At 41.9% G+C, this 26,874-nt stretch overlaps 3 protein-coding genes across 3 annotated transcripts; 2 read left to right on the top strand and 1 right to left on the bottom strand.

The window, feature by feature from the left end:
* Positions 1-143: 143 nt before the first annotated feature.
* On the bottom strand, positions 144-15,498 carry dok1b (docking protein 1b). The gene is made up of 5 exons (XM_083937376.1): positions 15,181-15,498; positions 3,994-4,317; positions 3,251-3,353; positions 2,959-3,131; positions 144-2,363 (listed from the first exon to the last, which is right to left on the bottom strand). Exons 1-5 carry the CDS (start codon positions 15,235-15,237, stop codon positions 981-983), a joined length of 2,040 nt encoding a protein of 679 aa, XP_083793502.1. The 5' UTR covers positions 15,238-15,498; the 3' UTR covers positions 144-980.
* A 1,914-nt stretch (positions 15,499-17,412) lies between these two features.
* nagk (N-acetylglucosamine kinase) lies at positions 17,413-20,894 on the top strand. The gene is made up of 10 exons (XM_083937103.1): positions 17,413-17,454; positions 17,910-17,994; positions 18,228-18,326; positions 18,554-18,695; positions 19,114-19,224; positions 19,306-19,418; positions 19,569-19,656; positions 19,756-19,853; positions 19,933-20,011; positions 20,144-20,894. The coding sequence occupies exons 1-10, from the start codon at positions 17,426-17,428 to the stop codon at positions 20,344-20,346; spliced, it is 1,047 nt and encodes a 348-aa protein (XP_083793229.1). The 5' UTR covers positions 17,413-17,425; the 3' UTR covers positions 20,347-20,894.
* Positions 20,895-21,532: 638 nt separating this feature from the next.
* On the top strand, positions 21,533-26,287 carry LOC310963974 (uncharacterized protein; the record flags this gene model as incomplete). Its single annotated transcript, XM_083936931.1, has 8 exons — positions 21,533-21,556; positions 23,172-23,315; positions 23,582-23,771; positions 23,854-23,922; positions 24,720-24,851; positions 25,753-25,855; positions 25,966-26,118; positions 26,227-26,287. 8 exons carry the CDS (start codon positions 21,533-21,535, stop codon positions 26,285-26,287), a joined length of 876 nt encoding a protein of 291 aa, XP_083793057.1.
* Positions 26,288-26,874: the final 587 nt, after the last annotated feature.

Here is a 26,874-nt window from a genome sequence, read left to right as displayed (position 1 = left end):
TGTGTTCTCCTCTTGTTGACAGATCCACATAAGAGAAATATTTTAAGTTTTGGAGCCATTTTTATTAATAGTTATATTTACAGACAGCACAGCTGTTTGTGACACATACACACATACATACATACATACACATTGCAGGGGATTGATTAGTTTCATATTTAGTTTGTCTGTACATAGAAACATAAAGGAATATTATCTTGTGCAGAAAGTCACCTCTGTAATTCGACGGCCACATGAGGACCATGTGACCCTATGACCTCTTAATGACCCATCTGTTTCCAAGACCCAGTCTCAAAGTCACACTTCATGCTTCCTCTAAAACAGTAGCAACAATGTTTTTCCAGTTAGTGGATGCTAAGATGCAACTAAGTCGCATATTAGCTTCCTGGGTTGTAGATGTTGTAAATCTCCACGGTTTATTGGGATTTAATTGATAAATCAGTCCAGAAAACACAAACAGAAAAAGTCTTAGCCTCAAACGTACTCCAAACCTAAGCAGTGCAAAAACATGTTTCCCAGTTACTTCATAAGCACGGCAGACATTTTTATAAAAGAAGAGCCAAGCCGCTCTCTCAGCTTGTTAAAGTGAAGCCTGTAGGCCGGGCTCCTTTTGGCAAATTCATATGGTTTCTGTGTGTGTGTGTGTTCAAGTAAAGTGGCTGGTTCCAACCACACTGTGGCTTGGTACTCCAGTTATGGGTTTGACCATGCAAACACTCACTCTCTTTTCTCAAACACACACACGGATGGTGGCCCGGCAATAGTTGCACTCCATGTTTCAAAATGCAGCCGTTTTGTGGTTTTCTCATAGTTGTGAGCTAATCTCCAAATGAATCGACTGTCTCAAATAATTATGCCAGTCCAAAGACGGAAGAAATGTTCTTAGCCGCTACAAAGACTGCCTGTTCTCTGCGTTAGCACTTCTCTTTTCACAAAGGAGATAAACATTTCATTTCAGTCCTTGCAGCAAAAGAAGGCTGTCAAACATCTCCCAAGTTGTCATAGATGATATCAGGCGCCTGGTGGTGCTGGTTGTACCACGAATTAGCAGATTGAGGTTTCTGCTTAGACACTTTGCTGTACAGCTCCCTCCCCTTGTCTGCTCCTCCTCCTCCCCAAATATTGTTGTTGTTGTTCACATTACTGCCAGGTCCGCCATGTTTCCCAGGGGGCAGTGGCACTGGCTCCTTCCGAACAAAAGGGGACCTGCCAGGCTTGGGGGCGGTGGTAGGTTTGGGCAACCTCGGAGGTTGAGGTGTGTTACGGCTCAGGCCCAGCTGTGGAGGAGAGTGTCTGTGGGAGTCTGAAGGCTTTCCGTGGGAGGGGGTGCTGTAATTTCCCTCCGGTCCTGACAGGGCCGCCACCTCTTCCTGCCTCCTCTGGTTATGTGGCTCCAAACGGGCCTCGTCATAAACGCTCATACCTGAACTAGCGGACATGCTGGCGCTTCCTTTGGCGCGACCTTCGGGTTCATCATATATGTGCTCCAGCTGAGGAGCAAGAGGTGTTAAAGCCCCTTCTGCTTGCCCTCCTGGGGGTCGCCTGTTACTGTTCAACCCTCTTCCTCCCCCTGCCGCCCCGTTTAGACTTAGCGCAATCGTTTTCTGGTTCAGCTCCAGGCTGATCCGGTCGTACACGTGGGAGTACAGGTCTGGTGGCTTCCTGTGGTTGCTGCCTCCATGGTGATGATCCCCTTGGGCGCCACCTCCTGAAGCCTCATCTCCTACTGGTCGGAGACGTGGGATGGGCACTGGCGGACTGGATGGGTTGCTGGTTTGGCTTTGACCTTTGATGCTGTCCAAGGGGTCGGAGTAGAGGCTGTCGGCGCTGTGCAGAGGCAGTCGGACTGAATCTGCGGGCTCAGAATAAAGACCAGCGTGTTCATCAGCTGAGGAAAAACCTTTTGCTGCCGCTTGCCTGGGAGACTTTGGAGGGGCCCCACCACCTCCCAAAACCCCCAACATGGCTGGTGGTTCTGGTAAACTCCTCCCCTTGAGTCCTCCTGCTGTTCCTTGCCCCCTTCCTCCTCCATCTCCGACCTCTCTTTTCCCGAGCACGCCATCAGCAGAGCCCGGTTTGCTGCCGCCTGAATCTCCGTCTGCCTCCCGACTGCTGCAGCTGCTGCTGTCGCCGCTTCCTGACGTCATGCCGCTAGGAACAGCGTTGCGTATGTGCTGCAGTGACGCAGGGCAGTCTGGGTCAAAGTTGACGGGGCAGCTGAGATGGCGCTCCTCAGCTTGCACCTTCTGCGATTGGATGGCCTGATCCACCAGCGTGAAGATCTCGTTGCCTTGTTTGGTCTCAAAGGTGAAGTTTCCGGGGCCCGAGTCGCAGCGTCGGCCTGCCTCGAATGAAAACATCACCTAGAAAGAGAAAGAAAAAGGAAAACTGTTTGAATGCGTTTACGTGTGAAAGTGTGAGTAAAGGGTGTGTGACTAAATACATATATACAGAGGTGTGTGAATAAATGCCAAAATGGAACTGAAGTAATGGAATCCAGTCACAGAAGTCCCAGCACTCTTTTCCAGTCATCACTCATTTATCATTTTCTTGGCACTAGAATAATGCTTGCTTCCTTTTTCCACTGAATTTTACTTTTCTCAGCATAACAATTGTATTACTTCACTGCTTTCACTTAATGTTAAATGCTACTTCATACAAAACTACCCCTTCTTTCTCTTTTTGCAAATGAAAGACCTATCAGCGTAGTTAGATCTTTTTATCTTGTATGTGCATAAGAAAGTTAGTATCAGTCTCGACTCGTATTTTTAAACCCTGGTCTCGACCTCTGAGGCATCACAGTGACAAATAAGACACAGTTTCTGAAGCTCTGACTAAACGCACGCACTGCTGCTAAAAGCATCATTTGCACTTTCTAACTACTATCCATCGCTGCAGTCCGGGCGTAGACTTAACACATGAACTGCAGACAAACTTTTTTTAAGCACAGACACCCACCCGGTCTCGCCCGTATCTCCTCAGCAGCTTGTAGGGCCACACGAGAATGTTCCTCTTGGTCTTTGGCTCCTTCAAGATTAAGATGTCGTTTTCCGCTTTCAGCCAGTAGGTGCCCGCCAGCCCGCAGCGCTCTGACGCCTCGGTACGCTGAATGCTCACCCAGAACTCGTTCACTGCAAGGAGACGATAGGAGAAGGTGTTTTTGCTTCAGTTTACTTAAATTCTCTTCTGTGATGCAATATGTTCTTAAGATCACAAAGTTATCTAAAACCAGACTCGTTTGTGTCCTTACCCTCCTCTCTGGAATAGTAGATGAGGTTCTCAGACATCTGCAAGTCCTGGGCTCCTCCATTAGAGTCTGCTGCAGTGCTGCTGCCGCTTCCGCCGCCTCCTCCCTGCAGACGCACAAAAAGACCAATAGTCAACCGGCTGAGAGAGAAAATCAGGACTTTTCGTAGCACGTTAATCAGGAGTTGGATTTTTGTTTGTTGTGCTTTGACGTGTGTATGAGCAAAGGGATTGAAACCTAGAAAACTTTTCCAGCACAAGTATTGTATCGATGGAGTAGGCAAAGAGTGAGGGAAGAGAAAAAGAATAAGGAGTTAGAGAGGCTGAGTGTGCAACAGAGAACGAAGCGGATGAAGTTGTCCTCCTGGAAACTCCCTCTGGCTTCCTCTCTAAAAATATGTGTAATGTTCATGTTTGTGTGCGTGTGTGTGCGTGTGTGTGTGTGTGTGTGTGTGAGAGAGAGAGAGAGAGAGAGAGAAAGACAAGAGACGAGAGAGACAAGAGTGAAGAGAGACAAGAGTGTATAGACACTCCAGGGGCATGTGGGAAATTTTGGAAGACACACAAATAATTGAAAGATCAAAATTTAAACCAGCAGTTTCTTTGGCTTTTTTCACCAAACTAAGATTATTTTTTTCCATTCCTTTTAAATATATTTGGCCACATTCAGGATCAAGATACACACAAAGAAAGCTCATCCCTTCAAAACCCTCACCCACGTGAGGAGAGAAAAAAGTGTGACGATACCTGAAATGCGATGTCACACATGGTATCCATCCAGTCCTTGGTGACGCTCCTCTCCGCAGCAAACACGTGCGTCTTGTCGTTGGTCTCCACGCAAAAAGCTGCCATGTTTTCTTTGGGACAGCTCTCCGTCACTGCCGGCAGGATGGAAATGCACTCAGACAAGCGGATGATCTTCTTGTCCAGCTTCCTGGTTTTCTCATTGGAGCCGCTTCCAGAGCCTCCGCCGGCGCCGCCCACTCCACCCGAGGGTGAGTCGAAAAACTCGAGGCGGGCGATGCCGTTCTGGCTGGCGGGGTAGAGGACGAACCAGTTCTTTTTCCATTTCTGATGAGTGGGAAAGGAGGAGAACATTTCAATCAGCAATAGAACAAATGACTTTGTGTCGTGAAAGATGTTGCTCGTCAGGACGACCCACAGTTCCCTTCCTACAACACACACATTATTAAAATTAGTATGTAAGATATTAAAATGTATGAATACTTGACCAGCTTTATGTTTGTTTCTTTCTTTGACTTTCCATTTCCTTTGTTTGTATTCAATTTTTAGTTGAGGTATTTTGTAGCTTTCATATTTTTAGTACATAATCTGTAATGTTTCCCCATGCTGGTTTTGATTGAACTTTTCTAGATCTTTGTAATTTTTTATGTATTTATTTCTCTTATTTTTTTACAACAATAAGGGACACAAGCTTTGTTTCCTCTGGAGATTAATAATCCAGCATTTTTTTCTTGCTCGAAGGTAATTATAAATTCGATTTTTCATTTTTTGCAAAACACATCTGTCCTGTTCACATCTGTCTTGGGAGGGCAAGAACAATTTGCATGTGGTTTTTTAAGACAGCAAAGGGAGGAAAGCAAAACGCAGCGTTTTCTACAAATCATCAAAAACTGATGAAAAGGAAAGTAGAGAATGTTACCGTCCACAGAAGATGTGAGTCAAAATAATTTCTACTTCTCTACTCTACTGACTGAGGCTTAATGTGGCAGGCATCCGGTGATAAATCTAATGCAGTTTGACTCAGACGGGTCGCACACACCATTCAATCAGCGGCAGCGGACAACGGTTACAGAATTAGTCACCACTGCTTTTGTAAAGTGAGTAAAGAGTGTAGTGTAAGAGCTGTTGTCGCAACTAGGACCGGGACACTATGTGCACCCAAAAACAGGTACAACCACAAAACAATAACAGTGTGAAAATACAGGGAAGTGTGCTGGGGCCCCTAACATAACAAAACAACAAAAACATGACCCAGTCCTAAGTAGGCGACAGGTGCATCATTTCTCCCTGAGGAGAGCAGTGAGGAAGCAACAGCTAACAATGATCTCTTCCTCCACAGGGACAAAAGGGGACATGACCAAACGACATGTCACGCAATACCCAAAAATAAGACACACAGCGAGTATGCAAGACTCCAGATGTTCAGTGCTAACCACGGATATAATGACACACTGCATGTGAGATTATGTGCATTCATTACAGGAACTAATATACATGTGATTATGTAAAACTGTATGAGATATTAAGACTTTACTGGAAAGCCCCTGTCGTCCCCTGTATGCCCTCTGGACGTGTGTGTTTTTAGTTACCCCACATCATGCCTCATTTCTCTACAGAGTGAGTGTTCTCCCTTAAAGTCGGTCAGTGGGGCGGAGGCTGTCTGACAGTCAGGGAGCTGAGCCTGTGACAGGAAGGTCAGCGCTTTGTAAATCCTTCGATCAGCGGGGGAAATCCTGCTAACGGAGAAGAATGAGACACACTGATGCTAGCACTACATGTCTTCAAATGATCCCTAATCATGGAGATCTTCTCCTTCACTACTCAGATCCTCTTTATCCAAAAAAATATTATCTAGTACATCTTAAAACTGGAAATGACTTACACATAGTTCATAGGGCCCGTTGTGTGCAAGTCAAGTCAAGTTTATTTATATGGCCCAAAGTCACATTACATGCCCCAATGGGCTTCACAAAGGCACACTTAAGGATTGAACCACTATCAAGCCAGAAAAGGTGCTTTACAAACAATTATAAGCAGTGTATTAAATGCATACAAACAAAAGAAGACAATTCACAGGCATAAAACCGTTACAAATAAAAACACACCTGCAAATGTATAATAACAAATTCAAAAAAAGGAAGGTTGATCATAGATAACAGAGAAAAAATAGTTTTTTTAGCCTGGATTTAAAGATCTGGACAGAGCTGCCCTCCCTAACCATAGCTGCTAGTTTGTTCCATAAAAGTGGAGCGACTACAGCCCTATATGTGACTTTGGAAGCTGATACCAATGCAGACAGTTGAAAGGTAAAAGAAAAAAAATCTGATGACAGCATTGTTGTTTGTTTTTTTTAGCACAAAAACAAGGGCTCAGGGCTTGACGATAACTTTTAAAAGTGGTTGCCAGGCTGGCAACCAGGCATCAGCTTTTGGTTGCCAAAACTTGATAGTTTTATCAATTAAGATACTGTGCACTTACAACATAAAGGACCACACAATGTTTGTCAGTTGAACCAATTTTCACATTAATTTGTGATGTTGATGGTTAGTGGAACTTTTCACTTCACAGTCAAACAATCGTCTCATAAACAGATGTCTATACGCACGCAAGTGAACGCATCAATGCACATGCAGCATTGTCACATGCAGTTGTCTGGTTCCAACTCACTAATACTACTAAATATCACTAATGCAACAAATATTAAAAATATATTTATTTTGGAAAGCACGATTTAGCTTTTTTGCTGTTTGCTATTTTTGATATGTTAAAAAAGAACAAAAAGCATCCGGTAAACCAGACGTTATGAAACTAGATACCCTTAATCATCAATTGTTACCATGCCATGCTGACTTGTCGGAAAGGGGGCTAAATAATGCTCCAGAGGTAGGCTAAATTTTGACGAAGGATAAAAGGGCATGTCCATTTTCAAAGGGAACCAAGAGATCTGAATGAAATGGGTACCCACGAGTCTCTCCATTACAGATGTGCCCACTTTAGGATAATCACAGACAGTTTGGGGCAAAAGCCATGCAGTTGTTCTCATGCAAAACCAATGTGTTTTTTCCCATATACTAAAATAGTGTTTATTTCTGTATATTGGGTCCAATTGATGTATTCCTGGGTGATGATGTTAGTCTCCATAGGAGTCATTTCGGTGTAGTGACTGTATAAAATGAGCTGTTGTGACCTCTAGGATAATCACAGCTTCATGAAATGCTACGACCACAAACTAGAGACCTAGGGCAATCAGAGGATGGATGGATTTGTAGAGAATTTTTTTTTTTATATGATTTATGCTGCACAATCAAATATTTAACCCTCATTGCAATTTTACATAAGCACACAAACCAGATGGGACTGATAATGCTGCCGTATATATTCTTATACATTCTATAACTTCACAGTTACTGCAAGAAAAGAGATTGCAATACAAGATTGGAGGTGCAAACATACATGAAAGCCAACTTCACACCACATACACACTGGGTTTCATAAGTGAATATATGCACATGTGCTCGCAAGCACTCTGACCTGATAAACTAACTGCCAGAAAGGACAGGAAATGTGTGGGATTGTCATTACCCAGGATTCTTTTTACTTCTCTTTGCATCCTTCTTCCAGGTGTCTCTCAGTGTATGTGTGTGTGTACATACATATGTGTATGTGTTTGTATTGTTGTTATTATCCCCTTGGGGCATTCTGGACCATCTGTTGCTGTGCACACAAACACACATACTGACTCTGACAAACGTGTGATTGTGCAGTATACATGAACAGGGTGTGAAACATTAACCCCTTTGCAATATGGCCCTCAGATGTGTGTGTGTGTGTGTGTGTCTGTGTGTGTCTGTGTGTGTGTGTGTGTGTGTGTGTGTGAGAGAAACAGCTGCTCCATATAAGGCAACAGACCGTTATCAGCCACTAATACACGTAGTGGAAATTATGCAAAAAAAGATCATGACAGAGCGAGGGAGAGATACTTCCTCACTGAAGTCCTGCCTGTTTGCGAGAACAGAATGAACTACAATAGCGCTAGTGTGTTTTACGCTTCACCGCCCAAACACCTCATGGCCTTTGCTGTCATACTGAACAATATGTTAGCCATCATGTTTAAAATTGGCATTAGTAAGAAAAGCAACACTTGGTTCTGATCAACACTGCTTTTTGGTCATTTCTGAATCATTTAGTTTTTCCTTTTAAATATTCTGTTTGAGTGATTTATAGGCTGCATCATGAAATAGAATGACAACATGAGAACCCTTGAGCACCACTATTACTTTCTTTTTAATTTCTTATGAACATGGACATCTTATTTAATATAGAATTAATGCAAATGCAAGAAATGATGCCCATTTTGCATTATTCTGAGTGAAAATCTGCATGTGAAACGCACACACTTATGCACCGTGTTCCTGTTAATGTGCCAATTTAGTAAATTAGTAAGTAGATAAACATTTAAATACATAAGTTGTCTGTATGAATTGCTTTTAATGTATCGGTACAGTATCCAGGATTCGAGTAGCTGCTTTTGTTCTTCCTGACATTCATCACAGGAGGTGACTTAGAGGTAGTTTTGTTTTTATTTTGCATAAACAACGAATATGATTCTACTTCTGTGTTCGTTTGTTTCTAAATTTAAAATCACATTACCATTGCATGATTTTGAGATACGGCAGATCTTCTCTGTGTTATTCTGTGAGTTCACCCTTCAGAAGTTGCCGTGGGGACTGACAGTAAGTCGCTCCAGCACCTGTAAAGTTAATGATTCAAATATTATTACTATATGCATGTGTGCGGTTGCATGCAAACCGACTTACTGTCTGACGACTAGATCCATTTCTCCAAACTGTCACTGCTCAAACACAGAATCCTCTCTATCTGTCATGGTGCTATTAAACTCAACCACTGGACCATGTTCCCACTGGCCACAGACAGACCTCAATGACACATGCAGGAGCAGTGAGAGTGGTTATCTGAGAGAGTAAAAGTATGCTTGTGTATCGGAGCATTTCTGTTTTCGGTAATGTGTTTGAAAGGGAGTGTGTATGTTGTGTGTATTTAAGAGAAGGAGAGAATGAGAGAGAACAAGTGTGTGTTAGAGGGAGAGGGTGCTCTGACCACAGATCTGCTGCCCAAACCTCAGTCCTCTGTGTCAACAAAATAAAACTCAACAGAGAACGGCAGTAGCAGTAGTTCCTGTGAGGAACTGTGGGAAGTTTTTCAGGTAGGGTGACTACCTGAAACCGCTGGACCAAAACTGAGACACAATGAGCGCAAATTTAAATGAAAAGGTTAGATTACAGTAACAAGTCTTAAATTTACTGTAAATTCATATTATAGTAACCTCCCCCAAGAATATCAGAGAATATGAGCTTTGTGTTACTGCAGCATGGTGGGTCAAGTAAAAACATGGCACATTTTGATTGTAACAAAGTCCTGCTGTTCACATGCCTTGTATCCGCATCAAATTGCTATTTTTGGAGCAGACAAATATATCAAGGGAGATCATGGTGTCCATGAGTAGGTCAGACTGGGTAACACAAGGGATAGCATGCTTACAGCTAAGGTTGTCACCGTACCAGAATTTTGAACTTCAATACAATACTAGTATAAAAAATTCAATACCTCTTTTAATACCACAGTGAAATGAAAAAAGTCCTTGGCATGCAAACTAGGAAATGCACACAGTGCTGGTTGAGAAAAAGTCAGTGAATGCACACCAACACACAGTTAATTTTCATCCCTGTCCTTTCACCTGTGCAGCCTTGGGTTGAAAATCTGATTGGGGATCTGCTTTTTATTTAGATACTATCAAATGTGGATATCGTATCATTTTGTACTAATGATGTAGTTTGATGTAGTACCTTATTTAGACAACAGAATGATACACAGTCTGTGCCACCAACAGTCCAAAGTGTATTCAGTTTGGAAGACGAAAAAAAAATTGCATTTTATGTCGATAGTCTACTGTCTGACCATAAAAAAGCATGCAGTGATACCACAGCATAAGCATAATCCAGATCCTCAGGGTAATGACAGGCAACTTTAATGAGCGTGTAACCTACAGTAGTTTAGGCATTAGAACAGTAAAAACACACATCTACTGTTCTTTATCTTCTATATTTATATATACATATACACACATATATTCACTGTACTCCACACTGTCAACTGCAGAAAAAGGAAACAGGCTTTTAGATTAAAGCGATTGTTCACTGACTTCATAAAAAATAGCTGATTTTCTTATTTGTCTTCAGTTTCACGTGCATATGGTGAACACATACTGTATAGTGTTCACCATATGGCTGACCTGAGCTATTAACACCACCAAGCAAAAACAATGTTTCATGTAATGGAGGAGGTCTGTCTAACATGACAAAGTATGTCCAACAGCTTCGTATAAGAATGCAGCATTTCTGGTGTCCCCAGTCACCACAGCAATCTTATAAAATCAGCTAACATGTCCAACTCACACCAAAAGAGATATGAAAAGGCGGACATTAAATGCATGTATGATATGATATATTTATTAATTTTACTTGACTTTTTTCAAAATAGAATCATGATAAATTCCGCTTCAATCTGCTGAAAGAAGATTGGTTTTGCTTCTCTTCCTGCTCAAATAATATACCTGGAACCTGGACTCAATAAGAACAGGAAGTTATAGGCACAATGGAAAAGAGAATCAATAAAATCTAAATGATATACCCCCACCTCCTACGGAAACGTCTCAATGTCTGCACTGAGCTAGAGGAGAGGGAGCAACCCTGCGCTGCGATCAAAAAGATAGGTTTGGGAAAACATATCATTGTATATTGCTGTCATACCGCATGCTCACAATAGAATTGCTTGCCTGAGTTACACTTTCCATTCGACAGTACAGTTGCAGTGCCACCAGCACAGAAATAATAGCCAGATATTCAGGGCACAGGTACAATTTTGTCTGAACAAATCACTATAATTAGGAGGATAGGATAGTTATTGTGAAGTAATGTGCAAAATTAATACTAAACATTAATTCATACTAACTTGAATGAGGGAAGTCATTAAAATTTGATTGTGGAAATAATACTACAATTGAAAATAGACTTATGTGAACTTTTATCTGATTTACACGAACTATTAAAATCACTGTCAGTAAGACTTGATTCCGCACATGCTTAATTGTAAATTTGCGTCAACTTAGCGTCACTAAATCACACTGTTCTTCCTGAAAATACGCCCACTGCAGAGTATATATGGACAATTACACACTTTCCTGTGTCGGTAGTTCTTTATACTAAAAATGATCCAGAGTTCCTTTTCTGAGAAATATGATTAAGCATCTGAGATGAAAAAATAGGAAATATGAGATAAATCCCATTAATCCATTTGGCGGTTATTTTGTTATACGATCCCCTGTCTAGCCTCAGGGTGTGTTATACTACTTTATCCCGACACACCCCATCTGTTCAAGTAGCTGCTAGCTCCCGGCTGAAGCTGTCTCCAGCATCCACCATCTACCCACATCTGCAGACTTTACTGGTGGTTGGCAACAGCTGCAAACATCAACATCATACTAAAAACTTTTTGTAGCTCCAGGGTGCAGCGAAACTGCAAACTCTAAGCATCTTGGATCCGAATATGTGTGAGGCCGACAGACAGGAGCACGTACAGACAGCTACCTTCCCACTAAATCATGCGCACAATCACATCGCTCTGCTGCACGTTTTAGCCACAAGATGAAAAATGACAGCTTTACAAGAGAAAGAACGGCAATTACAACAGCAGAACGACTTTCATCAAGCACTGGGCCTGTGTACTGCAACCACATTCACTACATACAAGTCTCTCAACTGCAGTTCCGACAGCAGCTCCACATCACCACAAATATTTGGCATGCTTTACACATTGGCATTGTCCAGAGTGTCATGCTTTGGATGTTACAAATACCTGTGTAATGCAGTGTGCGTCAAACTTCAGAGGCAACAGCAGATATATGTTTTCTCAGTGTCCCGCAGTGGTGTTGAAGCGGGGAAATATGTGTTGAAGTTCAGTTTATTCATCACAGTCTGCATCAATGGAGGGGCTTTTCACAGTTTGGTAAACCACAAGTGTGATTGTAAGAATAGAATGACTAATTAAGTATCATGACGACTAAGTGCTGAGTGCAGATCTTAATGACTGCTGTCAGTTGTTGTCATGAATGATGACTGGTAGCCAAGAGACTTCTTTCTCTATTTCCTGTCAAAACTCTACCAGCTACCATCAAATAAAGGCAAAATGCAGAAAAAAATGTCTTTTTTACAGAAAGGATGCCATGAATACTGATATGAGATAGAGAATAGCTTGCAAACATTTTGCCATGATAACAAACAGACTCACAAGGTGAAAACAATACCAGGATCGGTGTTGCGGCTTGCAACAGAGTACTGTACCGCCTCACAGCAAGAAGGTTCTGGGTTTGAAACCAATTTGCCAGTTTGTGCCCTTTTGTGTGGAGTTTGCATGTTCTCTTTCCCACAGTCCAAGACATGCAGGTTAGGTGAATTGTTGGCTAAATAGGTGTGAATGTGAGTGTGAATGGTTGCCTGTCTCGATGTGTCCACACCGTGATTTACTGGGGAGTTGTCCAGGGTGTACCCCGCCTCTCACCCAATGTCTGCTGGGATCGGCACCAGCCCCTCTGCGACCCTGAGTAGGATAATGGATTGATGGATGACAACATAGTCTTTAAACTGTCGTCAATCAACTAATCTTAAGTTCACAAACTGGGGATGGAGCCAGTGCAGTGGGGACACGCATGATTTTGGGCACACAGAGCTGAACCAAAATTGTAATTCATCCGAACAAATTGGGAATATTATACAAACTTGAGGGCTTTATCAACTATCAAGTTAAAACAATTTATCCAGAAAGCACAACAATGTAAAAATCTGATGCATTACAACATTGACAGATTTTTGACAGCCCAAGACAAAAAAAATGTGTATGTTCAAACACATTAATCATTCCAAATTATGATGAAGCCTATGATTTCTCCAGTTCACCGTATAGCTGGAGGGCCTTAAGTGAAACAACAACTGCATAACACCTGAGAAACATACAAAAAAAGCTTTTGATAAATGTTATTTCAATCAAATTCCACTTGATTCTTTTCTTTATTAAGATCTCCCAATATTGTTAACCAGATTGGATATAGATACTAAAATCACACTGTAAAAACGCATTAAATAAAAACTAGAGGCATCTTGATGGTGTATATAACAGCCTGCTGTATAATCTCTATGAAGGCCGGACATCACACAAGATAAAACAGCAGTTAGAAACAGAAATCTGGGTCTGCCATTGCCACTGCAGTCTGAAGTCACATTTTCCGACCATGCACGTGGGAACGATCGTGTGTGTGTGTGTGTGTGTGTGTGTGTGTGTGTGTGTGTGTGTGTGTGTGTGTGTGTGTGTGTGTGTGTGTGTATGTTCACTGACAGCTCTAAGGGTTGCATAATTCTACCAGCAAACCTCAAACCAGTTTCAACACTTTCAGATCAGCCGACGTTCTGTTTCCTGTACTATTCTTTTCTACTCTGGTGCTTTTCCATCCACTTCTGTTCTCTTCTGCCCATGCGATGCAAAGATCAGATGTTATTTATGAAATGTCGAGATTTAGTTTGATTATTTTCTATTGTATTTTGCACTGTTTATAAAAGGCATTGAAGCTGTGTTCTGGGAGTATGAATATCTATTGTGGATTGGTTATTTCAGGGCAGGAAACAGGGCCAAAACGTTTTGTTGATCCATGTCATATGACCAGAGAGAGAGACGGAGAGACAAAGACCCTCTTACAATTCTGAAAGAGTAAATGAGTTCTTATCCAGCGGTGCACTGAGACCAAAGGCAAGGTTGCACGGAGGCCAGCAACTAAAACTAACACACAGACACACCCACAGGTGTTACCACTGACATTTAACTGAGTCCAGTTCTGCGGTGTGATCTCCTTTACTAAACTGAGTGACGTTCACAGAGTCAGAGGCGACACAACGGTGGCTTGTTTACAGTGTTTGCAATGGTGTGAACAGCTGTATATATATGCAGCATCGAGGAAGTGGAAATATGTCTGCCACCTTTGTGAAAAATAGTCTGTTTCTCCATCCAACTTTCCAGCTCTGCTAATCTATGTTGTTCTCTTCGTGCAGCCTCGATGTGCTCATTGTGGAAAGTCAAATTGCGATTATGATTTTGTTTTTTCAGATAAGGCATATTTAGCTACTCTAATGAAGCCAGCCAACAACAACTCTCAAACTTATCCGTTTTATCTCTCGGTCTTCAGTTATTTTAAGAACGTGCATTAAACTTTAATCCCACTTTGGTTTCATGTATTTTTGCATTTATGGAATTTGACTACAGTGCACCAGAGTTTTACCAGCTCATTAACACACTCACTTGCACACTCACACACAGAGATGCACAGCAGGTTTTCTCCAAACCACCACATCAAAACAAGGGCCAGATCATCGAAACACTGCTGTAACTTCCCCTCTCTGCATCAACAGTAAGTTTGTCTTTGGAGACGCTGGGCACAATAACTGGTTTGTAATTGCACCAATATGTGCTCTAAATATGTAAAATGCTCATTTATTGTTTACAAGTGGGAATAGCCCAATGTTGACGTCGCTTATTTGGGAATTAAAAACATATTTAAGACTTAATGGAGACTTTTCTTGTTATAAGGATTTAGAGTGCCTCTGTTTTTACCTAAACTAACTTTGACGGGCTTTATTTGTCACATTTTAACATATGGGACTACTTTAGTATTTTCTTAAATGTTGCTAGAGAGAATCTTCTGGTTATTTTGTAACTAAAAACATGAATATTTCATTTACATGGAGACTTATTATGGTAGGCAGCGGTGATTTTAAAGTGGCTGTATTACACTTGTTGTAGGAGTATTCCCATAATATTCATTCAGAGACTTTATGGGTGTCTGAGAAGCCTTTTATCTATAGTTAGAGTGGCATTAAAGAGCTTCATGGAATAGTTTATGTCCTCATATATTACTGCTTTATTATAACAATCATACATCCAACGCTGCTAATAATTTATTATATCATATCCTCAGAAGATGTATTATGGGCTCACTAGCTGCAGTTATTTTTCCTCATTTCTGACAACGCCACAGCCTACCACACAGCAAAATAACTGTTTTTTTCTTACCTTTCCAAACTTTTGATGCTGCACATAAAGCTGTCCCTCCTTAACGTGGGTGTCCATGCCCCCCAAACACTCCAGGGCCACCCTTCCTTTAAAAAGACGAAATTTGACTTGAATTTGCCTCAGGAAAGTGACTTCTTAGGGGTTTATTTTTCCTATATCCCCTCACAACTTCCCCCTTCTCTCACTTCCGCTCTCCAGCCGTTAAAACACACGTATCGCATCGCTCGCGCACATTTAAATGTGTCATGGTGTCAATAAAAAAGGCCCCGACAAGTCGCTGGGTGGTCCCGACAAAGTTAAATAGTGTCCAAATGTTGACGGCGGGTCGCCTATCTGTCGCCTCTCACTCCTCCTGTGGGGCTGGACCAGTGGAAAGTCACACTTAAGAGATAACGTGAAGCTTCCGGTGACAGCCTTCAGAATAAAAGTCTAATGAAGGAGCATCCGCTTTGGGTGCATGGTGGCACAGTTCAGAAGTTCATGAAGGCTTTTGAACTATAATTAAGGGGCCCCACTATAAAACAGGACCTCAAAGTGTCACCTGCCATTTTGGTGAATACAGTGCATGACATATATGTTAACCAGTCTGTTTATTTATCTATTTGTTGTGTGTTTTACAGTGTATTTCCCGTTTTGTTCTGTTGTAGCTATGAAACTATTCATTTGCCTTTTTTACTGTTTGCAAAGACTACAATTATATATTTTTCATCCGTTATTGATGCTTTTCTTTCTTTGCACTATCCTCTTCCCCCCACTGCGGGGCTAATAAAGGATTATATTATCTTATCCTATAAGCAGGCATAATAATAATCATATTACAGCATAAAACAAACAAACACTGTGAAGTGAAACCCTTGGGCCCCCTGAGGGTCTGGGCCCAAGGACACTTCCTCATGTTGCCTTGTTGAATCCCTGTGTGAGGCAAAGCAGGTGGCCCTAGACACGAGACAGGGTCACCCAGAAGTTTGACTGAACTGCTAACTCTTTCTTTAAAGAGGCATCATATGTAGCAATGCTGCTTTGTATCATGCAAATGAATATTATGACTAAGAAATGTACAGCAACATGTTTGAGAAACATTTATTAATACATGCACTTTGCTTTACGAAGTTCTAAAGTGAAAACAAATTGCATATGAATGTTAAAGATGCATGTGTTGTTTGTGGGAAAAAGCTGATATCATTCTGCCCAGTGTATGTTTTTTTTATTTCGAAATCTGAATTGGTCACCATCCGATATTGCAGTAACAGTGCGGAGCTTGACCCAGCTGTCTCCCTGCAGGGGGAGTGAGTAGCGCGTGGTGAGCGCTATTGCACCGAGCCGCTCCTCCTCTCCTCCCACCTCCTCACTCTTGTGTAACTTCTCTGTCGGTTTCAGCTTTGACACACGCACTTATTAACGCACATATAAACTATACGCATAACATAAATGATACTAAACTGCATGTAACAACAGGTTATGTTTATATTGGCGAATAAACTGCAGGACATCACAGCCGGACTCTTGCTTCACTTTCTGCAGAAAACGTCTATTATTACAAATATAGTACAGTACGACCAAGTTCCTCACTATGAGTACTTAGATATGCTTAAACCACATTTATTTTGTGTTATTTTAAGGAGCCTGGGTTGGCAGAGAGATGCTGGTCCCAAAGTTAATGAGTTGCAGATGCCTCCTGCTGGCTCACAGAGTAACTCAAAGTTGTTGCCCCTGTTCTCAGCCAATAACCAAATGGCGATAAATCTCTGTCATTATTATTCTTGACACTGAGTAGGCGGCCTATGGGTTTTGAAACACACAGTGGGTGTTGAACTTGCCAGTGTTCCTGTAGAAGACAAGAAACCCTATTATAGAACCACCATTTTCTGCAGCACTATTTTTTTTTCTTCAAAATAAAAATAAATAAATAAATAAAACATCACCATAGCACCATAGATGTTGGTCTGGGGTGATTTTTTCCTAATTTTGTGTTCCCATTATTCATCGTGGCATACAAGCATGTAAAGTATGTGATTTAAAGGTGATTTAATGATGCTGAATAGTATTCGCTGTCATATAACAATACACTACTTCGTAAATATACATAGTAATCTGTAGAAATATACTGTACATATAAATAGTATAAGCTAGTATTGAAAAACAATGCTGCCCCCTACTGGTTATTAATCAACATTGCAGGTTAAAGCTCAGTTGTCGGTCTCGCGAGATTTGCACACTTTGACTGGACCAAAACAGGAAGAGAGACATGGCAACAGTTTTCGGAGGAGTGGAGGGGTAAGAATGAGTTAAAATATATAATAAAACGTACAAACTTCACTTTTTTAACTATCTATGTTAATGCTAGTGTGTATTCCAGGCTGTTCTTTGTGTTTTCGCGATTGCCACCGAGCAATTTAGGTGACTAGCAGCTACTGAGAGTTTCATTTTGACCATAGACTGGGAAAGCCTTCGTGCGTGCGTGTCTCGTGAGCTCCCTCACATTTTGTGGGGTACTGTCAGTTTAAATTTAGATGTTTTTAAAAATAATAAAAACATTAAAATAAAAAAACAGATGAATTCATGTGTTAGCCTACATGTGTTATGTGTTTTGTTCTTCACACAGATGTGTGTTTTTGCTGCCTTGCTGTTCTGTGAGGTTATATCACAGAAAATACACATCCGTTTTTTTCTTGATGGTGTGTACTGTATGCATGTGTTTCTGTCTCTCTCTCATCCCCTCTGTTCTCTAGTGGAGGGACCCACTCCAAAGTGGTGCTGGTGGCAGCAGATGGAAAGATCCTGGCAGAGACAGAGGGGCCGTCCACCAACCACTGGGTGAGTACAAGTAGGGATATAGAAACTGATGAATAAGGGGAAATTGGGGGGTTGTGTCTGCCTTATACATTGACTAAATGCATAAAACCACAAAAGCTGATTGCATTAATATTGTGTGTGTGTGTGTGTGTGTGTGTGTGTGTGTGTGTGTGTGTGTGTGTGTGTGTGTGTGTGTGTGTGTGTGTGTGTGTGTGTGTGTGTGTGTGTGTGTGTGTGTGTGTGTGTGTGCGCAGTTGGTTGGGGTGGACAAATGTATAGAAACCATCAATGACATGGTTCAGAGAGCCAAGACGGAGGCAGGGCTGGATCCTAACACACCACTATTCTCATTGGTCAGTCAAACTGTTTGTCAAATGTCTGTACGCTGTTGTTGACCTCTAACAAAAGTATTTGATGAGAAATAAGTGTAAGTGTAAACTACACTGATTTGTGTGTGTGTGTGTGTGTGTGTGTGTGTGTGTGTGTGTGTGTGTGTGTGTGTGTGTGTGTGTGTGTGTGTGTGTGTGTGTGTGTGTGTGTGTGTGTGTGTGTGTGTGTGTGTGTGTGTGTGTGCGCGCAGGGCATGTCTCTGAGCGGAGGGGAGCAGAAGGATGCCATCGACAAACTGATCGCTGACATGAAGCAACGGTTCCCCGCTCTCAGCCAGCACTATTTCATCACCACAGATGCAATCGGCGCCATGGCAACCGCCAGCGACCGTGGTAACTAGTTATTTTCTGTCATTTCATTTTAGCGTAGAAAGCACTCAACACTTACGCTAGACAGTGCTGGAGACATGTAACTGGAGTCTAATTTAATCTCAATTCCTCATAGGTATTCTTTTTTATTGTTCTATATACTTATTATTATTTATTTTCATCAAATGTAATTTAATAATTGAAAATGTAGCTACTTTGGTATCTGTATCAGCCTTTCAAAGATACTCGAAGTTATAGATGCAGCTTAAATCATGACCTTAAAATGTCATAACAGGACAAGTCTTGATACTTTAGCCCCTTGGGTGTGGCCGTATCTAAGTGATATCATTTATGGTATTTTTTTTCCACACTTTATGGCTTAATGAGATCCTTATTGTCATATGATGCTGCTCAGCTCAGACGCTCTCTGTTTTCTCTGAAGGAGGTGTAGTGTTGATATCAGGGACTGGCTCTAACTGTAAGTTAGTCAATCCTGACGGCTCACAGGTCGGCTGTGGAGGCTGGGGTCACATGATGGGTGATGAAGGATCAGGTAACCATGGCAATATGTATATGGATCATTTATAGCTTTACTGATTGGACCAAACTCTTTAAACATCTTTCTGTCACTCAGCGTTCTGGATCGCTCATTTGGCGGTGAAAACTGTGTTTGATGCCAAAGACAACCTAGTCGCTCCTCCTCACGACGTTACACATGTCAGGAAGGCCATGGAGGAATACTTCCAGGTCAGGTTGCAACAACAGTGAGAAATGTGTTCATTTATACAATAACATCAGGGTAAGAAGTGAAACAAGGCTTTGAAGAATAACACCACTGAGAAGAACTTTGTTGTGAAAATAAATGCATATATTAAAACTCTGAACGATTTATCTCAGGTGTCTGATCTGATGGGCATGCTGCCGCACCTCTACAGAAACTTCCAGAAGTCCCACTTTGCTGGTTTGTGCAAGAAGCTGGCTGAAGGTGGGCGATGCATCACCTCCTGCTTGGTTGTGTTGAGGGAAAAGGGAAACGATTTGAAGGGAAGGTCAAATGAAAAGTAACTGTGTGCATGTGTTTTAGGTGCAGAAGTAGGGGATGCTCTTTGTCAGTATGTGTTCACTCAGGCCGGGAGAGTCCTGGCAAAACACGTAGAAGCAGTCTTACCTGCAGCACAAGAGGTAGCATACACACAACACATGCATACTGCACCTTCACTTGTTGTTCTAAACATATTTATTCATCTCTATGTGATGACAGCCTCTATTGAATAGTGACCTTGGCCTGCCTATCCTGTGTGAGGGCTCAGTGTGGAAGAGCTGGGATCTTCTGAAGCCAGGTCAGTGTCCTTCAGATCAAGTTAATGGGCTCTTATCTTATTTCCTCATCATTTTGACACCAAAAGAAAAGCAAAGTTCAACTAAATCTGAGTTTCCCTTCTTTGTTTCTGTATTTCTCTGACTCTGACCAGGGTTCACCGAGGTCTTGGATAAAGTGGCATCATCTGACAAAGTCAAGAACCGTTTCCATGGCTACAGCCTCCTGGTTTTGCAGCAGTCCTCAGCCCTCGGCGGTGCTAGTCTGGGGGCTCAGAGTTTGGGCGCAACGTTAACTATGGATTACAAAGCTAATGCCAAAGTCTTCTACCAACACACTTTTAACAGTGTCCAATGAGAGTGCAGCTGCACATCCCATAGATCTTAACCAATCAGTTGTCAGCTAAAGGGACATTATTTATATATATCATTATATATATAATTATTAACATCATTGCTAATAACACTTACTACAATAAGGATGATAATAATGATTGATTGACTGTTGCACTGATCACACCACAGGTAGACGTTGGTTGAAATAGTCCTAATCTTGGCTTTTATAGCTGCATGGCTGCTATTTTGATAATTGAATTGACATTATTTTCATTTGACTGTTATTGGAAATCTTTGCACCTTTTCAACACGTGTTTACATTTAAAATTCATAATAAAAAACTCCAATGTTGTGAATAATCTCCAATCCCCAATATAATTGAAGTTCTGTTTAAGATGTGAACTTAAACACTGATCCGGTGCAGACAGATGTCCGTCCTCCACAGAGCTGGGTCTGTCTGACGTTCCTGCCTGTTATAGTGAAGGTTTTCGTTGCCACCGTACTCTACAGAGGAATTGTTGGGTCTGTGTAAATCATAAATAAGTCATAGAGTGTGGTCTATACCTAGTTTGTAAAGTGTCCTGAGATAACTTTTGGTATGATTTGGCACTGTAAATAAAATTGAATTGAAGTGAAAAAACTCTGCCACTGTTATGTCCATAGTTATGTCTTAAGTTTCCAAATTTTTAGATTCCTGAATACAAGTGTAGGATTTTAAAATACCCACTGTTATTATAGGCAGAGAAACAAAAAAACAACACGGGATTAATCTGCAGATTTTGTACCCTTTTTGTTTTTTACTTGCAGTACGTGGTATGACACCCCATTTCCATGTCACAGTGCCTGAGTGTCTTGGTGATGTAGTAACTGACAAGAGGCACTTATTCTTGTAGATCCACATGCATGTTGGTTCACAGCGTTACTGTATGAATGTACAGTACCTGTCTTGCACATGAACTGTAGCAGGAGCAATGGGACAACAAGGAAACTATAAAATAAAATGTAGTTTCCTTGAGAAACAAGAAGTAGCAGTGATTGTGTGAATAGAATCAATATCAAAAGAATAAACACAATTTGATTCAAAACAGTAGCAATAACATTCCGCTGGCTCACACAGGCTGCCCTGGCAGTGTGACTCAGTTCAGTTGAGCTTCACTGCTGTGATGGTGTACTGAGATTACTCCACCAGAGAGGAATACAAAAACATCATGATTCCCTCCAAACACCTGAAGGTAAATACTCTGAGATCCAAGCAGCTTGACATGTCTCTGAATAATGTTCTCATCTTTCAGTTGAAGTATGCAATAACTTCTTGTGCATTGTTTTTATGTTTCTCCCAGTATGTTTTGAATTGAATTGATTAAGTAAAAACAAGAAAACCACATCACTCGTGCTGCTGTAGCTATTGCCATTACACAGTTGCTATACTTATTTCTCTCTTATATGCGAGTGCAGCCTGAGGCAAACATGTCACCTTCCACAAACCACTGCATCAGTCAGCATAAAGCTCAAATCTCAGCTCATGCATACCAACTCTCCTCTCTTTTAATTATTTCCATTTAGATTAATTCAGATTCTATCATTAGAGCAATGCTTTTCTCATCACCTGCAATTAATGTTAACTGATGTTTGGCCACATGGGGGCAGCAGAAACAAGATGTGGACACAACTGACAGTATACAACCTTTTAGTTGATATGAAGAATCTACTGTATTTAAGCACTTTTTTTTTAGCTTTTTGACAGTGTCATAGTTGCCAAACACTTAAACAATGCATTAGAAGACACTGTGGAGAAGCTAATTTGCTAATGCTGCTAACATTAGCTGGTGACTCATTAGCTGCTCTACGTTAAGTTCAGACATTTTTAAGGTGTAATGTAAGTGCATTTACTCGAGCACTGTATTCAAATGAGGTTACCTTATTTGTACTGCACTTTACTCAAGTATTTCCATTTCTTGCTAAAGTAACGTTAAACTTCACTACAGCCTAGAGTAAAATGTACTTTTACTACACTTTTATGTGACAGTTGCTGTTACTAGCTGTAGTTACTTACTTTACAAATACAACAACAAAATGCTACTCAGACATCCATCAGTAATTCAATAATAGTATAACTCAGTGGCCAGTTTTCTGAATTTTCGCTAATAATCGCTTTAATTCATGATTTTAGAGTATTTTTACATTGTTGTATTGCAGTGCTGTTTTTATTCAAACTAGTGCAGAGCCCATTCAGAATGTGTGCCTGTTCAGAGTGGGACCAGTTGCTTGGGTCTCTTTAGTGCTGCTGCTTGCAGCATTCTTGAGAGCCGCTCATCTGATCGGCTTCAAACTTGATCCTGCACTTCTTTGTGTCCTCAGCAAAACACCTACCAAGAGTGAAGTTGATTGGATGAATGGTTCTTGAGATATGCCTAGGACAATCATACATACATACATACACAGACAGAGATTCTTTTCTTTACAGTTAGATGCTGCTGCTACAGTACAACCAAACATAACACAAAACATTTTTTGTAATATAAGCCCTGCCCACAGCATTTGAGCAGACTATGAGTGCCAGCTGTAGCAAAATTGTATGGTTCAAAATCTACAGGCCAACAATGCACTCCCTTGGGTCCCCAGCAATACACCCACAAAGTGTGAGGTAGATAGGATGAATGGTTCTCAAGATGTGCAAAGGACAAACAGAAAAGAAGGACAGAGATTCCTTGCTTTATCTCAAGATAGAGGATCTGATTACTCCCTCCACTATTTATTCCTGACACTGTAGGGTGTGGATCCTATTCTAACCTACAATAACATTACTGTATGACCACTGTCACAATTCATGTTTTTTCCCCCTTCCAGACTGTGGGGCTGATGCCTTTGGAGAGATATGTCAGCACTTATAGTAGTGACTATCAACCCTTCAGTGAGCGCCACCCACAAGTCAATCAGCTGAAGCCCAGAACTGAAGCCAATGCTGCTCTTGCATTTATCAACCCACCTCAGGTTGGATGGATAGATACACAGATGGATGTGCTGATGGATAGACTGACTTTACTGACATGTTGAGTGTGTTGTTTTCATAGACTCATTGTGAAACCTGGCCTATATTTCACCAATACTTTTACAAGACAACTAACAGCATCTACGGCTCAAGTAGCTGTTCACAGGTGAACAACTCGCACGCAGCAAGTTATTTTGTTTTATTCTCTAAAATATATCTGTTACCACCACCACCACCACCCTCACTCTTCCTGTACTCTATCTCCCAGCCCCCCTCTTGCTCCCTCTTTCCTGCCTACTTGCGTCCATTTGGCATCCTCGCTCCTTCCATGTCAGAGGCATATGGGGCTGTTGGCTCCTCCCTGACAGAGGCCAGGACATCGGGAGTTCAAAGGGAGTCTGGGCTTTTGCTTGGTGAAGAGGAGAAAGGTCAGCTGCACTATGTCTTTGGTGGAAAGGGTAAGGAGTTCTCCACTCTCTGAAACACACACACACCTAATTTTGCAGCTGAATTGGTGCTCAGTCAATTTTCTTTTGACAGCTAATGTGTTGGAGCAGCAGGGTGCAAAAGATGAGCAGCAGCAGAAGATGAATGTTGTCTACGAGGAAGGTAAGATGGCTCCTTTTACTTTTAGGGCGTGATCACACTATCCTCCCGGACCGAGACCCGGACTTTAGGGTACTTGTCCCCCCTCCCTCTCCCCCCCGCGCCCCAGCCCCGTTTGTACTCACACTACCTGGGCCTCGGCCAATGCTTCTTGCTGTCCATACGCCTTCAAGCCGTAACACGTCACACGCATTGATCGCGTGTGTGTGGCTTTGTTTACAAATCTTTCCACAGACCTCTGAGTTTTTGTGCGTCTTGTCGACTGTTTTTGAATCTTTTCATCCGACCAAATCTGCAGTAAACACAACGTGAACCTTTCACCACCATTGTTGTTGTTGTTAAATGTCCGCGCATGGTCCGTCCTTCTATTTACATGTCCGAACAGGCGGACATAACGCTACTGCCGTAGGGCTCGTGCTCGTGCGCGTGCACGTGCGCACGCTCGTGCTCGTACATGTGCAAACGGCTCCGCTAAAGCCCACCTCTTTCAAGCGGGCCGTGGCGGCCCAGCTGGCCCCAGTTGAGCGCGGAGCGGGTGCGCTCACACTACTTAAAGGTACTAGACTTTAGCTGAAAAACCGGTTTTGGCCGCGGCCAAAAGGACAGTGTGAGCACGCTGTACATAATGTCTTTAGTGCTTGTGGTCTCTGAAATTCACCAGCTGCTTTCACTATTTAATCCGATTTTTTTGTATTGCCTGCCATTGTTACAAGAGCCTTTAAACTGTGGGTAAAGTGGCTCTTGGAGTGCAGAACCACGCATAATTTCCATAAACCCGCTCTATACTTTTACACTTTTAGGTGTGATTGTGTTGTCGTCTCATGTCGGTCCGGCCTGCTGTGAAGATCTCCTTAGATCTGTCTGCAGAGATGCCGGGCTGCAGCATCTGCTCCACCTTCCTGTGGCCTCCAGTCCAATTATCACAATCAAAGGTAGAACAACTCTCTGTCTCTCACACACACACGCACACACACACACACACGCACACACGCACACACACACACACACACACACACACACATCCCATGAAATAGGTAACAAGGTCATAATTTCACTAGAAGACAGTAAAGACCAAGCACAAACTAGCATAAAGTTTGCAAAGATGATTTGATTTGATGAAGTAATGAACACACATTTTCTTCTGCGTTCATTTCAAAAACTGTCAACCCTGACAAACGACAAAACATGCTAACTGATAAATGTCAGTATAGAAAAGCAAAAGCAAGTGTCTACAGCCGTGCTATGCTAGCACCTCTGAACTGCACTTAGACGGCACATTAGTGTTTAGAGCTGAATGCCGTCATCGACATGTTCACAATGACAACGCTACCATGCTGCACCATGTTAGCATGCTAACATGTTTTCAGGAACAGTGTGTAGGTTTTAGTGTCTTATAGCAGTGAGGTTGAAGATTAAAACAAACTTAATGCCCACTCCCCTAACCCCTCCCCTTCCAAGAAAGTAGTAGAGTCTACGGTGGCCTTCAGGTAACATAAAAACGTGAATGGCCCTCTCTAGAGCCAGTGTTAGGTTTGTCCATTCTGAGTTACTGTAGAACATGGCAAAGCAACATGGAAGAGGACCTTCTCCCTGTGTAGATATGAAGGGCTCATACTAAGCTGATGGAAACCGCAATTCTTAGTTTCAGGTGATAACACACTGATGAAAACATTGTTATGAATATATTATTCCATTTCAGCCATTACATCATCCTAAATCCGACACACTGCTGCTTTAACAAGTACTCAAAAGCACAGCTTCTTTTTCTTTCTTTTAAATGAACACGTGAGTGAACATTTGAGTGAATATACTTAAGTTCCCACCTCTGATTAGAAGCTGAAAATTGGGATAGCAGCGCCTGCTCGAGGGGCTCAGGACCACCTATTGGACTGAATAACAGTACCTTCCTTCAGCCTACTTCCAGGCAGTGTAGTTGGTGAGCAGCATGTCCAAACCTAACATTTTTACAACCAACATATTTTTCTTTTCTAATTACTTCTCACATACCCCTCTTGGACGCTTTCTCTCTTTTCTCCTCGCTTTCAGCTGTGCATGGGAAACTGAGTTCTGCAATCCCTGTGCTTTTAAGATGCAAGCCTTCACTCGCAGCAGCAGCACTCTACCTCTGGCCCATGCACAGCCAACTTTCTACTGCACAGAGCCCAGCAGGAAGCTACCGTTGACAGAGTACCAAGCCAGGTACACTGCTGAGGTAAGAGAGGTCCACTGTGTGTGTATGATGGTTACCAAACTGTAGGGATCTGTGGTGTGATTTGTTCTTTTATCACCATGTGGGTCTCCTCATAGTGGGCTCAGCCTAAGATGCAGCAGAGTGGCGTTCACAGTAGACATCCCCCTCGTCACCTGATACTTCGTTCTTCACTCTGAATCTCAACTTTTGTCTCAATACACAGCAGATTAACAAAAGAAAACGTTGTTTGTGTTTTGTGTCCAACATGATGAACTGGTTCAATGTGCTTCATGTCAGCATTAAAGGTTAAAAAGAGCTGCTTTTTCGTCCAATCACCCGCACTTTTCAGGCCGAAAGGATTGCCACATGAAAAATCCTTCCGGAAGGGAAGCGGTCAAGGTATCTAGCTACAAGATACAAAAGCTGAGGATGAGTCATAACACAGCAGTAAACCATCTACTGGCAGGCACTTAAAGGGCACCGTAAAATGTGCTTCTTGTCATCCGGTTGGGTAGAGGTTTAAATGTGCATGCGGCAGTGCAGTGGTGGAAGAAGTGCTCTTTCTTCTTCTTTACTCAAGTAAAAATAAAAGTATCACAATGTGAAAACACTTTGTTACAAGTAAATCTTTTGCGTTCTAAACTGAATCAAGTAAAGTACAGACGTATGATGAGCACAATGTACTTAAAGCATCAAAAGCGAAACAGTACTCATTGAGCAGAATGGTCCCTCTATAAATGGTATATCCTCTATGCGTTAAGTTG

Source organism: Echiichthys vipera, assembly GCF_963691815.1.
Source record: "Echiichthys vipera genome assembly, chromosome: 22".
Lineage (NCBI taxonomy): Eukaryota > Metazoa > Chordata > Actinopteri > Perciformes > Trachinidae > Echiichthys > Echiichthys vipera.
This window is presented reverse-complemented; position numbering and strand designations above follow the sequence as displayed.

Bases quoted from the DNA above. Each gene is read 5' to 3' on its own strand.
- dok1b (XM_083937376.1), bottom strand. From the start codon at position 15,237: ATGGACACCCACGTTAAGGAGGGACAGCTTTATGTGCAGCATCAAAAG. The intron at 4,318-15,180 runs GTAAGAAAAAAA...CCCACTCATCAG, and splicing joins AGCATCAAAAGTTTGGAAAG to AAATGGAAAAAGAACTGGTT. The intron at 2,364-2,958 runs GTGGGTGTCTGT...TTCTCTTTCTAG, and splicing joins GGAGATACGGGCGAGACCGG to GTGATGTTTTCATTCGAGGC.
- nagk (XM_083937103.1), top strand. From the start codon at position 17,426: ATGGCAACAGTTTTCGGAGGAGTGGAGGG. The intron at 18,327-18,553 runs GTCAGTCAAACT...GTGTGCGCGCAG, and splicing joins ACACACCACTATTCTCATTG to GGCATGTCTCTGAGCGGAGG. The intron at 19,657-19,755 runs GTGGGCGATGCA...CATGTGTTTTAG, and splicing joins GTGCAAGAAGCTGGCTGAAG to GTGCAGAAGTAGGGGATGCT.